Source organism: Galeopterus variegatus, unplaced genomic scaffold (genome assembly GCF_000696425.1).
Source record: "Galeopterus variegatus unplaced genomic scaffold, G_variegatus-3.0.2 Scaffold2292, whole genome shotgun sequence".
Lineage (NCBI taxonomy): Eukaryota > Metazoa > Chordata > Mammalia > Dermoptera > Cynocephalidae > Galeopterus > Galeopterus variegatus.
The window spans coordinates 91,975-104,644 of NW_007728403.1; the positions used below are offsets into that span (position 1 = coordinate 91,975).

Here is a 12,670-nt window from a genome sequence, read left to right on the forward strand (position 1 = left end):
AGTAAATTAATAATAATGTCTATTAAGGACTGAATACCTAGCATATAATGATATTCTAAGCAAATTGATAGCTATTGCTGCTGTTAATTATTATCATACCTTAAGTAATTGTGTTTTTTGAAAAACTTATTGAAGTGTTTCATATTGTAAAATAATCCCGTACTATTTTTGAAAAGGGTCGATGAAGCTGGGGTAATATGTAAACAAGAAGGGATTTTTCGTGTTAATTGCATGGACTGCCTGGATCGTACCAACGTGGTCCAAGCTGCTATTGCACGAGTGGTCATGGAACAGCAGGTAATTTGGAGTTTGGATTGTAAATATTCATTTTTAAATGTTTTTCACATGTAAGAAATAGCTAAAATCTTCTTTCAAATTTCAAACATTCTGTAGAACATTTACAGTATGCAAACATGCTTGCTGTTGTATTCAAACCTGGGAAGTACTACATTCTCTAGAAATAAGTTGAATAAAGTGGCATTTGCTTAAGTACCCATCTCAAAAAAGTGAGGGCCAACATTTTAGAACCTAGTGGGTGGCATTGTATGGCCACTTACCTTTTTTCTCTCACTTCCAAACCTACCCTTCTGTATTGGGGGCTGGGGGTCTGCACACACATTTCTGCTTGGGCAGTTGGCTCTGCCAATAAGGGGTGCTTAAGGAAGACCATGAGACAAGAGGAGGAAAGAGGGACGGGCTCCTTCCCCTGTGTTAACTCTTGTCAGCAGCTCGTGTTCTGGGGCTTGTGGGTTCCTTTAACACCACAGAAGCACCCTTTGTGCCTCAGCCTGAGGGGTAGCAGCTGCTTCCTTCATTGTCTTCCATTATCTCTGTTACCTCAGTGTCCCCTTTTAGATCTTTCAGCCCTTCAACTTGGATAACAAAGTCCCTGTGTTAAATTCTCAATGTGGAAATACCTAGCATGGCTTCTGGGGTTTTTTTGTTTTTTTTTTTCTCCTTGGTAAAACCTTGTGACTGTTCTCAGAGGACATGCATCTGTTCTTCTAATGGAGTTTAAGCAGCCAGGCTTTTGAGCTCACCACATACTAGGTGTTGACTCTGTGCAAAGAACTTAACCTCTCTAGACCTCAGTCTCATCATCTTTAAAATGGGGGTAATAAGAGTATTGCTTGCATAGGGTTGTTAGGAGTAAATGATATAATGTAATTTAAAAGCTCTTCAAACACTAGCCTTGGCACAGAGTTGACATTTACTGAGCACTTACTACTTTGTTACTATTAATATTATTATTGTTTTCATGTGCTTTTTTGATATTTAGTTAAATATAGGTAACTTTAAAATAAAGACAAAATATAATATTATGATCCTACACATTAAATATTATGCCAAAACAGTATATTTTATTTACTTAACTGTAGCAATTTATAACGCTGCCTTTTAGCAGTGCTTTATTTTTTAAAACAGTCTAAAAACACCATTTCTTTTATCTAAGAGTCCTAAACTGTACATGAATATGTTTCATGTATAAATTTATGCTATGGTTTCCTGGATCATATACAGTTAATCTACCACTGTGTTCATTTTAGCTGAAAAAATTAGGTGTGATGCCCCCGGAACAGCCACTACCTGTGAAATGTAATCGGATCTACCAGATAATGTGGGCTAACAACGGTGACTCCATTAGCAGACAGTACGCTGGCACAGCTGCTCTGAAGGTAAATACATGCTGCCAGCATTTGTACATTGTTCTGTGAGACACTGGTTAGACTGTGTTTTAAGACCAACTTTGTTTTTGAGGGAAAGGTATGTGGGCTATAGGTGGTAAGTGTGTGTAGTTGACTCCTTTCTAGAATGTTTGGCTGAGGCAGGGGTCACCCGTTCAAATTCCTGCAGAGGCCAGGTAATGTGACTCAAGCAGGCTGCCCCTTAGATCAGAGTGAGAGGTGGGACTGTGTGGATCTGAGGAGGAGAATGTGTTGTCCCAAAGGGAGCTGGTCTCCTGTTTCTTTATGAGGTCCTCTGCTGCCAGACCTTCCAGTTTTTCAAAAGAGTCTGGAAATCTGGAATTTTATGTGAAATGATTGGTTCTCAAAGCTGTATACAGACAAAGCAAAACATGTCTACTGATGGGATTTGGCCCCAATATGGTACTTTGTCTCCTCTGAGTTTGAATCCCAACCCTGCCTCTTACTGGCTTTGTGACCTTGGGCAAGTCACTGTCTCATTTGTTAAATCGAAGTAATTCTAGGCCTATTTTAAAAGGTCGTCATGGGATTATATGAGTTAATGCATGTAAGGGCTTAGAACATTCCCTGACACATAGTAAATGATGAAGAAATGTTTTATTTTTTATTTTATTTTATAAATTAAGTCTTTTGAAGATCCTGCAGAACTAGACTTCACAGAATTTTAGATTATTTTTTTTAGTGCCTGGCTAGTACAGGGATCTGAACCCTTGACTTTGGTGTTATAACACTGTGCTCTAACCAACTGAGCTAACCAGCCAGCCCAAGAATTTTAAGTTAAGTGTAAAATACAGGCTCTGGTAACTAAATACTCCCTTTGTGGGCAATAGGAAGTGATTGAATTGGTTTAAATTAGGTTTATTTTAGTCTGCCTTCAAGGGAATAGTTCATTCCAAAATAGTTCTTATAACAAATTGTACATCAGATAGTCTATCTTTTTGATTGAGTAATAATTAATAAAAAGCTTCTGGTATTTAAGGAAGGTAAACTTTAGAAGTCCTTGTTCAAGTTATTGTTTAAATTTTTTTTCCCTTTGATTTTAAACTTCTTTGGGATCGGCATTCATGCATCTCTCTTCTGTAACGTATACTTGTTGCTATACTAATATTCCCTGGGAATGGCCTAATTGGCAGTATGTTCTTCCTAAACTGTCAATTTTAGGATGAGGCCTGTTTCTGAGATCGCCTTAGATAGAAATAGGGTTGGGATGGGGGGAACAAAGAAACTATACCTTCCTTGCCTTAAGTTTAAGTTGCCGCCTCTCTAGGAACTTGCTCTGACACCTTTGTTGTGAAAAGCAAGGGAAACGAAACAATTTAATTTAAATCTTCATTGGATTGTTCCACAGCTGATTGTAATATGCAGCGAGGTATGGAAACATTTGGTCTTCCTCTCTCTTTATATTTACATATCCACACACACAAGTTAAATCTCATTGTAATAAATACATTTCCCCACATCAGAGATTTGTTTTTTTTATATTATACCAGTTTGAGTCTTAAATCCTTTTTGTTGTTTTGATGTTTGTTATATAATTGATTTTGACCTGTAAATTCTAGAAATTCTACAAATTGCCAAGAATGGCTTTACTCTAAAATACCATCTAACTGTGAAGACTTAATGACACAATAGCATGTTTATTTGACACGCTTGGATCAAACTCAAATACTAGTAGATATTTTAACTATACTGTTTGGAAATTACAAAAGCTTGTAGAATTCTAGTCTTGAACTGACAGCCCGCAATTGATTTGGGGAACATTCTTATGTTTTTATAAATTGTCAGAATGACTTTTTCTTTGACAGGGTGACTTTACAAGGACGGGTGAAAGGAGGTTAGCAGGAGTGATGAAGGATGGAGTTAACTCTGCAAATAGGTATTACCTCAATCGATTTAAGGATGCATATAGGCAAGCTGTTATAGGTAAGGAACAGAAATGCTTTTCTTTCCTTAAGATTTATTATTCCTTCTGCGACTAACATTTTACAAAAACCACCTTCATTAGCATAACTCATGTTTTGTAATATACCTCTATTTCCATATTGAGCATCTTACCCAAAAAATCAATTTCAAATTTTTACAAGACTACAGTTTGACAAATATTTTTTGGCTGGAGCAACAAAAGAAACCATCTATTTCCATATGTATTTGTCAGTTTGCCATTTGTGTAACTGAAAGCAGGGTTGAAGCTCCTGGACTGTGGCATAAGGTGCCCTAAAACCTCAGCAATTAAAAACTTCACATTCCGTTTTATTTCCCCATTACTCAAGGCTGAGTAATGTGACCAGATGATTTTCTTTTCCTGTATACTATTTATCATATGTTCTTGCTGTGGGTAGATACACTATCCTTTTCTGTAAGTATGACTTAACAGAATATTAGCGTACCAGATTTAGAGATTTTCCTAACCAACTCAACATTTTTTAGAAAAGGAAATGGGAGGGTAGACTAACCAATGGAATTCATGCATTGGCATGTTTTTAATTTTCATGAAAATGTTATTTTATAAAATTAAAGTAAATGCAGAGTGTATGGATCAGAACCAAATGTAACAGCTGACCTATGGTCCCTGAGAATCTTTTAAAAATCTTACTTTTTCACCTGATTATTTAGCACACATGAAATAGTAAGGTGTAGACACAGGCCAGTTAGGAATTTGAGAAGCCTGATGTAAAGCAGAAATTCGATTCATTTTCCAGAGAGTGGGTATGTGTGCTGTGACTAGAGAATTGGATTTTAGCATTTATTCAAGGGAAGAATAAGATACTTTGCTTCCATTGGTTAGCAACTCAGTGATGTCATTGAGGACCCAGCTTCTGTCCTCTCACTTCAGCCCTTGATAGTGTCAGCTTCACCCTGATCCTGATGCTGGCTCTCTTCAAGGCTGAGAGAGAGAGGCCAGTAGCAGTCTGGGCTCATTGCTTCCCTTTGCAAGGCCAGTGGTTGGCAGATCTTCTTTGCCAGAAATCTTCTTGAGTCTCATTTCCCAAATAATTTCACAGCAAATGGGATTATAATGATTATTAAGGCTTGAGCTGTAGGCCCCACCAGAAGGAACTTAGCCCATCTATTCAGATCTTTTGCCCATTTTTAAATTGGCTTATTTGTCTATTAATGAGTTGTAGGAGTTCTTTATATATTTTGGATACAAGTCTCTTACAGATAGATGAGTTGTAAATATTTTTTTCTGTTCTGTGGGTTATCTTTCCACTTTTATGATGGGGCCTTTTTTTTTTTTTTTTTTTTTAATTTCTTTTTTGTCTTTTTTCGTGACCGGCAACGGGATCGCAACCCTCGGTGTTGCCCCCGCGCCTCGCTCAGCCAGTGAGCGGCCGGTCCGTACGTGGGATCCGAACCCTCGGCGGGAGCGCCACGGCGCTCCCAAGCGGCGCACTGTAGCAGTGCACCACCGGGCCGGCCCCATGATGGGGCCTTTTGAAACACACAAGGCTTTAATTTTTTTTTTTTTTTTTTTAATTTCTTTTTTGTCTTTTTTCGTGACCGGCAACGGGATCGCAACCCTCGGTGTTGCCCCCGCGCCTCGCTCAGCCAGTGAGCGGCCGGTCCGTACGTGGGATCCGAACCCTCGGCGGGAGCGCCACGGCGCTCCCAAGCGGCGCACTGTAGCAGTGCACCACCGGGCCGGCCCCATGATGGGGCCTTTTGAAACACACAAGGCTTTAATTTTTTTTTTTTTTTTTTTAATTTCTTTTTTGTCTTTTTTCGTGACCGGCAACGGGATCGCAACCCTCGGTGTTGCCCCCGCGCCTCGCTCAGCCAGTGAGCGGGAACCGGTCTGTATGTGGGATCTGAACCCTCGGCGGGAGCGCAGCCGTGCTTCCCAAGCGGCGCACTAGCGCAGTGCGCCACCGGGCCGGCCACAAGTTTTTAATTTTGATGATGTCCAGTTTGTCTATTTTTCTTTTGCTGCTTATGATTTTGGTGTCTTATCTAAAAAATCATGCCTAATCTGAGGTCACATAGATTTATGCTTACATTTTCTTGTAAGAGTTTTATAGATTTAGGTCTTATGTTCTCTTTTGTTTTTAAAATATATATTAATAAACTAAGATTATGATAAATATTAACACTTCTACCCTAGATTTGATGCAAGGTATTCCAGTGACAGAAGATCTTTACTCAATATTTACCAAGGAGAAGGAACATGAAGCTTTGCATAAGGAAAATCAGAGAAGCCACCAGGAACTAATCAGCCAGCTCTTACAGAGTTACATGAAATTACTACTGCCTGATGATGAAAAGTTCCATGGGGGCTGGGCCCTCATTGACTGTGACCCTAGGTGAGTTGGAGTGGTGTCCTGGTGACTAACTTGTTTAAGCTTCTCATGTTGGTAAGTTGTCATAGTGAATGCTAGCAGCTGTTCATAAAGCTTTGGGCATGGATGTATGGTGCATGGCCATTTTCAATACAGGGCTGGGAGTAAGGCAAGCTGACTGAGGCACTTGCTTTGGGTGCAAAATTAAGGAGGTGCTAAAAATCTCAGTAATGAAGAGAAATATTTTAATGCAATATTTGATTTTTTAAAAAATTCGCAAACTATTGCCAGCAGCAGACTGCATAGGTCTCCCCTCCTCACCTCTCCAGAATCTAGGTTTGTTGTATTAATGCACATGAGTAGTGCAACAAGAGGAACTGTGATGCTGGTTATTTTAAGTGGTTTTAAAGTGGTTCTGGCCTTTCATAAAATAAATAGGGCAACTAATACTTAACATTTTTTAAAAACAAAAACATCCAGTTTCAAGTGGTTCTTCAAAATATCATTGAACAGCAGAATCTAAATTTATACACCAGATTGAGTGCTTGCCTTTAGGCTGAAATCTAAAATCTTCAATATTGTAAATGAGAAATACTTCAGGAAATTCTAGACCAAGCTTTGAGGATAAAGCCCTCTATTTAGATTTTATCTTAAACATTTTGTGTGTGTTTAATAAAAGAGGCATAAAACACGCTTGAAAGAATAATTAAAAGCAAGATAGTATTTACATATATTAAAATGAATTTAAATATTGACTGTAAGTTCATAGGGAAAACTTGCATGATTTTAATTTCATGGATTATTTTGCTTTGATAGTAAGTACTATATGTATAGATGTGATTTGCAGACTTTAAAAATAAGAGATGAAGTTTTCCTCACACACATCTTAACAGAAAATTTGTGTTCTTTTAAGCTGTTTGGTAAAAATAGTTTGATTCATGTGCTTCAGTAGTTTGTTTTTCTAAAAATAGCAGCAATTCAACTTAATGCAGCACCAAAAAGAAAAAAAAAATAGTGTGTTTAATTCCCATTCAGAAGTAACTACAGGCAGCACACTTGTATTTTGCTTGAATTTTAACTTTTTTTTTTTGTCTTTTTCGTGACTGCTAAGGGGATCGCAACCCTTGGTGTGGTGTTGCCCACCCCGCGCTCAGCCAGTGAGCGCACCGGCCATTCCTATATAGGATCCAAACCCGTGGCGGGAGCGTCACTGCTCTCCCAGCGCCGCACTCTCCCGAGTGCGCCACGGGCTCGGCCCTTGAGTGTTAACTTTATGCTTCGGTTTTTTTTAAAGGTGACATGATTGCTAGTATCATCTTCCTTAGATCAAGTATTTTTGTTTCTACTTTGAGATAATTGAAATAGGGAAAACCAAAAGGTTTATTTCTAATGCTGGCTACCATTTTGTAGGATCTCATTGCATCTGATTTGATTTCCAATCCTGTAATTCTTGTGGAAATTTGCTACCCTGAGTGAAGCGTATTTAAAAAAAGCAAAGTGCATATAGAAAGCTTGCAACAAAATTAGGGTAAACATGCTTTGTTAAAAGTCACTAGAAGCTTCTTGCAAAGATCCATGGAAACACTCTCATATTTCTGGCAATTGGATTCATCAAATGGTGAAACAAGAATATTCTAGGATCAGGTCTTTAAGAAATTACTGTTGGGTAGCTTACTTCAGAAATAGTTGTGCTTCAGTTTTCTCTTCTCTATATTAACATGTTGAAATGCTTCTTTTTTTCTGATTTTTTACTCCCACCCCTCTCTTGCCCAGCAATTTCACCCCCCATTTCCCTTTAATCCTACACTATACAATTTGGCTTTCTGATAACAGGAAGCCAGTGATTGTCCTCTGCTCATCTTTTTTGATTAAAGCTCCTGATAAAGAGTAACTTACCATCAATAACACGTGCTGGTAGCAAAGATCAGTACATCCTTCCTTTTGCTCATGGCCGCATTTGAGCTGTACAGGTGAGGAGCACTTCCTGAAAAAGCAGAGCCCACTCTTCCTTCACTGCAAGTTAAGCTGAAACACATGCTTTCAGGACTTTAACAAGTGGTGGTACCACCAGAGATTATCAATATTTGTTTCCAAGTAGTCTCACATTTCATGATGGACAGTGAAACCTTTAAGTTCAGTTAGTTCTGTCCTCATTGCTGCCTCGTCTGTAGGAGTTAACCTGGCCCGGTCTTGTGTGCCTGACGATCATTGTCAGGGGAGATCCTTCATGCTTGTAGCTGCGCCACTGTGGGTCTCAGGCTGGGCTTTCTGCTGAGTTTGCCTTTTAGTACTTTTGCTCTTGTCCTGCCTCTTCATCATTTTAGGATATCTTCAGCTGTGGGCCTCTGGCTGTTTCCTGATTAGTTTCCCATTTGTTGTCGGATTCCCTGCCTTTCTTCCTCAGATGGCACTGCATGATGTTTTTGTCTTCTGATTCTTTCTTAGATGGTCAGTTGCCAAGAATGATTGTGAGTGTCCTTTTGCTATTTTACTTGCCAAAGCCTCCACGGCCATCCTCATCCTCATCTTTTTCCTTGTGGTTATTAGTATACAAAATAGGCCCATCAGAACCAGAGTCAGTGTCCCAGTGATTCCCTTTGACCATCATCCTTTGGGGCACAGAAAGATTCTGAAAATTTTCCCATTAACCCAGAAATCATGAGTTGAGTTGCTGCCTTCCCTATCTTGTTGGTTGTGAAAATGTTTGTATTTCCTCTGCCAACATGTAAGCCAGTGCCTGCTAGGGAGTGATTCTGTTTGTCACTTCTTCAGTCTAGAGAGCTGACTCGGGTCTAAGGCAGCGATGCGTGGGGGAGCTCCATTGCTAACTTTGGGCAGCAGGAGTGTCTGAGGGAATGACATGCTGATTCTCAAGAAGAGGAGGAGGAGCAGGGGCCACAGACTTGTGGAATTTTTGTGTGGTCTGCTCCTCAGCAACAGGCATGAATGCTAAGATTGGAGACTGTCCACTCTGGTCCCAGAAAGATCTCAGACTGACCATCCAGACTGGTTGTGTCTCACAATGATTGAGGGATTGGCCGCTTGCTAGTATTTTTCTTGCCCTTTAAAGTTCCCACCGTTACCGTTTTGCTATAAACTGCTTCTTTTGAAGCTTTGGAGCAGGATGAGGTAGATGGACTAGATGGTAAAGCTGATGGTTTGGAGCCAGTGGTTTCTCAGGTTCATGTTTGGGCTTATTGGCTTGGGTAGAAAGATGGGGCTTGCCTACCAGGAGTCTTGGGGTTTTTTTTGTTTTTGTTTTTAATGGGAAGCACTTAATCACCCTGTGGCTGGCCCCAGCATGAGCCCTTTTTGGAGACCCAGGTGGTTTGGGGGTTTAGGTGTGATCTTGGTCTTATGAGGAGGTGGAGCAGGAGCCACCAATGTCTCAGAGTGGTTTTCACTGTTCACTTATCTTCTGCCTTTCCTTCAAGAGGTGGTGCTTTTTCAGATACAGAACCATTACCTTTTTTAGATTTTACTACATTTTCCTCTCAGGCGGATCACTCTCTGGGGGGTAGCAATGTATGAGGATTCTGATTTTTCCAGTCCTCCCCAACACTTACTTTCCTTTATTCATTTATTCTTATAATTGTAGCCATCCTAGTGTGTGTGAAATGCTATCTCATTGTGATTTTGATTTGTATTTCCCTAATGACAAATGGTGTTGAGGACTTTCTCTTGTGCTCCTTGGCTATTTCTGTATCTTCCTTGGGAGAAAAAAATCTATTCAAGGGCCGGCCCGGTGGCGCATGCTACAGTGCTCCGCTTGGGAGCGCGGCAGCGCTCTCGCCCAGGGTTCGGATCCCACATACAGACCGGCCGCTCACTGGCTAAGCGAGGTGCGGGAGCAACACCGAGGGTTGCGATCCCGTTGCGGGTCACGAAAAAAGACAAAAAGGAAAAAAAAAAAACAAATCTATTCAAATCCTTTGCCTGTTTTTCAATTGGGTTGTTTGTCTTTTTGTTGTTAAGTTGTAAATAAAGTTTTACCTTGATCAGGGCTGGGATTACGAGAGTGAGTCAGGGTTGTGCAAGTGCAGGGGTAGATCCTTTCTTCATTTAAATTTTTGGTGTTTGGGCCATATTTTTGCTTTAATTTTGATTTTTTAAAAACACTGCACTAGTGATTTATCCTGATAACTGAGTGTTTTGACACCCCGGTAAATTCCATGCCAGGGACCAGTGCCTCCCTCGCCTCCCTGCAGTCCCGGCCCCACTTAAGTGTCTGGTGGCAGGCAGCTGGGGCGCGCGGTTCCCGAGCACGCAGCCCTGCGCGGTCCCCGCGCCCCTGCGGAGCTGCCCGGCCTGCCTCGCACCCCTCTGGCCTTGTGTGTCCTTGCCCGTCCCCCCTCCCGCCCCGCATCCTCGCAGGAAAGTCTCTGACTTTACGGACGGCGGGAAAGAGGGTCTTCAATTCGAAACGAAGTAGGGGGACTGCAGACGTGCCATGCAGAATGCCGTATGCCAGCTCTTTTCCCCAACTCCACCCAGCTCGCTCTTCTTACACCAACGTACCGGGTCCCTTTCTACCCGCCTTATTTGGGCGGCTGGATGTGCAGCAGCCACTGTTCCTTAGGTGTTGGCGCAGGGGACCAGCGCTCGCCCACAACGCCCTCACCCCCCACCCCCGCAGTGTCCGCTCGAGCCCTGGCATGATCGTTACAGAGGCGCCCGCGATCGTTACAGAGGTTGCCGGCCCCCGCCGCCCTCCCCCACCGGGCCGGGGTCCGTGCCCTCCGCAGACCGGGCGCGCATGCGCGCAGGCGCCAGCCGCAGCCGGAAGTGGGCGGTGGAAGCTGGACGCGTCCCCTGGGCGGAGCTTGGCGCGGCCGCTGCACAGTTGCCGCATTCGCTGCAGGCGCGAGATCGGGTGCAGGCGGCTTCTCCCTGAGCCTCGAGGCATCGACAGACGGACGGACGGACCATGCCGCGCTCCCACAGGCCTCCGCCGAATGCGCAGCGGGCTGCCGCCGCCGGCAACGGCAACGGCAACGGCAACGCGGAGCCCAAGCCTGACGGTGTCCTGGCCATGACTTTCAAGATTTTTCTCCTTTTTGCAGGACTGATGGTTAAAGTTCCTGTCGGGTTGTATTTTTCTTGTAAATTGCTTCTTTTCCAAAGTCTGCTGTTAATGTCCCCTGAGGACAGCGCCTTTTATGCGACCATTGTCGCAGTGCTCGGGCTTCATTTGGTGCTGGCGGTTTTTTTCTTCATAGTGTGGAAGGAGGGCTTTCCCCAGTGGCGGGAAAACAAGGACGAATAGAGCGGCTTTTCCTTCTCAGCTGCAGGCGGGGGGCATACAGGGGTTTCTTGTCTCGTGTTCGTGTTAAACGTGCTTTTCTTTTTGAGGGGAAGGGTGGGGGGTGGAAATTAAGTATCTACTGCAGCTAAGACTTCAGTAAAAAGGGGGGGTGGGGGGAGGGATGACTTTTTTGACCGCCTTTTACTTGCCAAGTGCTTTCCCTTAAGTAAATAATGTTTCCGACTGAGGATCATATTTGACTGATGTAAATATTAATGTCAAAATAGGAAGCTAGGGTGAAAGTAACGCTGTAATTAGTAGTAGAATTTTTTGCATATTAAAATACGTGTCGTGACGTAATTTTTATGGCTTGGCTCAAGCAACAATTTTGAGAGTGCGGGTAAGTATCGGTGCACAAACTAAATTAAGTTTTATGGTGTTATTCGTCATTATTCTCAGTGAAGCCGTCAGGATCATTGAATTGATGATTTTCTTCTTCTCATTGATTAATGGGTTAGCCCTCAAATTTTGGCTCCTAGAATCTATCTCTGTGTTACCGGGTTTGGCATCTTATCTGTTCGTTGGGTTTATCTTTGGTACATTATTTCAGGTGAAAATTGAGGCGAATTCGTTATTTAGATTAAGACTGTTAGAGTTATGTTGCAGCCAGGTGCTGCTGATGTAAAAACTGCAGTTGAAGATTCTGGTAAATCCTTCCTTGCGGTACCAGTTAAACAATGACCTCATTGTTACGCAGATTAAGTACCTGGTTTAAGTCCCATCTACAAATGGTTTTCTTCACTGTTTTCCAGTGGCATTTTGATAAGATCCAGCAAATACCTATGAAATCCTAAGGCAGAAATGTCCATTCTTACAGTAGAATTTGGAGACTATTCTAAGAATTCAGATTAGTCTCCACCTTTTGATGGGAAGATTTATCAGTGTTAAATGGAACTTTTAGTCTAATAATGAGTTCAGATTTGTGTCATTTGTTCATTATTCATAGATTTTATACTTTAACCGTCTTCTCAGTAATTATTCAAGGATATACATTCTGCCGTAGTTTTGGCTTAATGGTTTATCAGCACTCATCTGGTTTCTAATCCTTATTTTGATAGAGTGGATATAAATATGGCAAAACGGATCTAGAATAAGGAGATGTTTACTTATTCCTTGAAGGCCAAATAAGTTAATTAATAGAAAAATAAAAAAGTAGCTTGGAGTTCTGTTTTTGCACATAAAGTGTTATGTTTCTGTAAAATCCTTTCAAAAGATGCATTCTACATGAGTGTAAAATTATCCTAAGTGTGCAGTGTGCATTTTGAAGGTTAGATAACGTAACGTAGTCTAGATGATTTCTCCCTTCTTAGAAATTGGCATTTTCCTTTCTTCCCAATAACCACCTCTCATCCTTCATCTCCTCTCTCTCTGGGAAGGCCCCC

General features: G+C 41.8%; 1 protein-coding gene across 2 annotated transcripts in view; it reads left to right on the forward strand.

The window, feature by feature from the left end:
* The window catches only part of INPP5F (inositol polyphosphate-5-phosphatase F), a 77,204-nt gene that overhangs the window by 56,790 nt on the left and 7,744 nt on the right, over positions 1–12,670 (forward strand). For both annotated transcript variants that reach the window (XM_008581199.1, XM_008581198.1), the window contains exons 11-14: positions 177–297; positions 1,548–1,676; positions 3,512–3,629; positions 5,809–6,007. In XM_008581199.1, the coding sequence (XP_008579421.1) occupies positions 177–297; positions 1,548–1,676; positions 3,512–3,629; positions 5,809–6,007 (567 nt within the window). The remainder of the gene's footprint in view (positions 1–176; positions 298–1,547; positions 1,677–3,511; positions 3,630–5,808; positions 6,008–12,670) is intronic.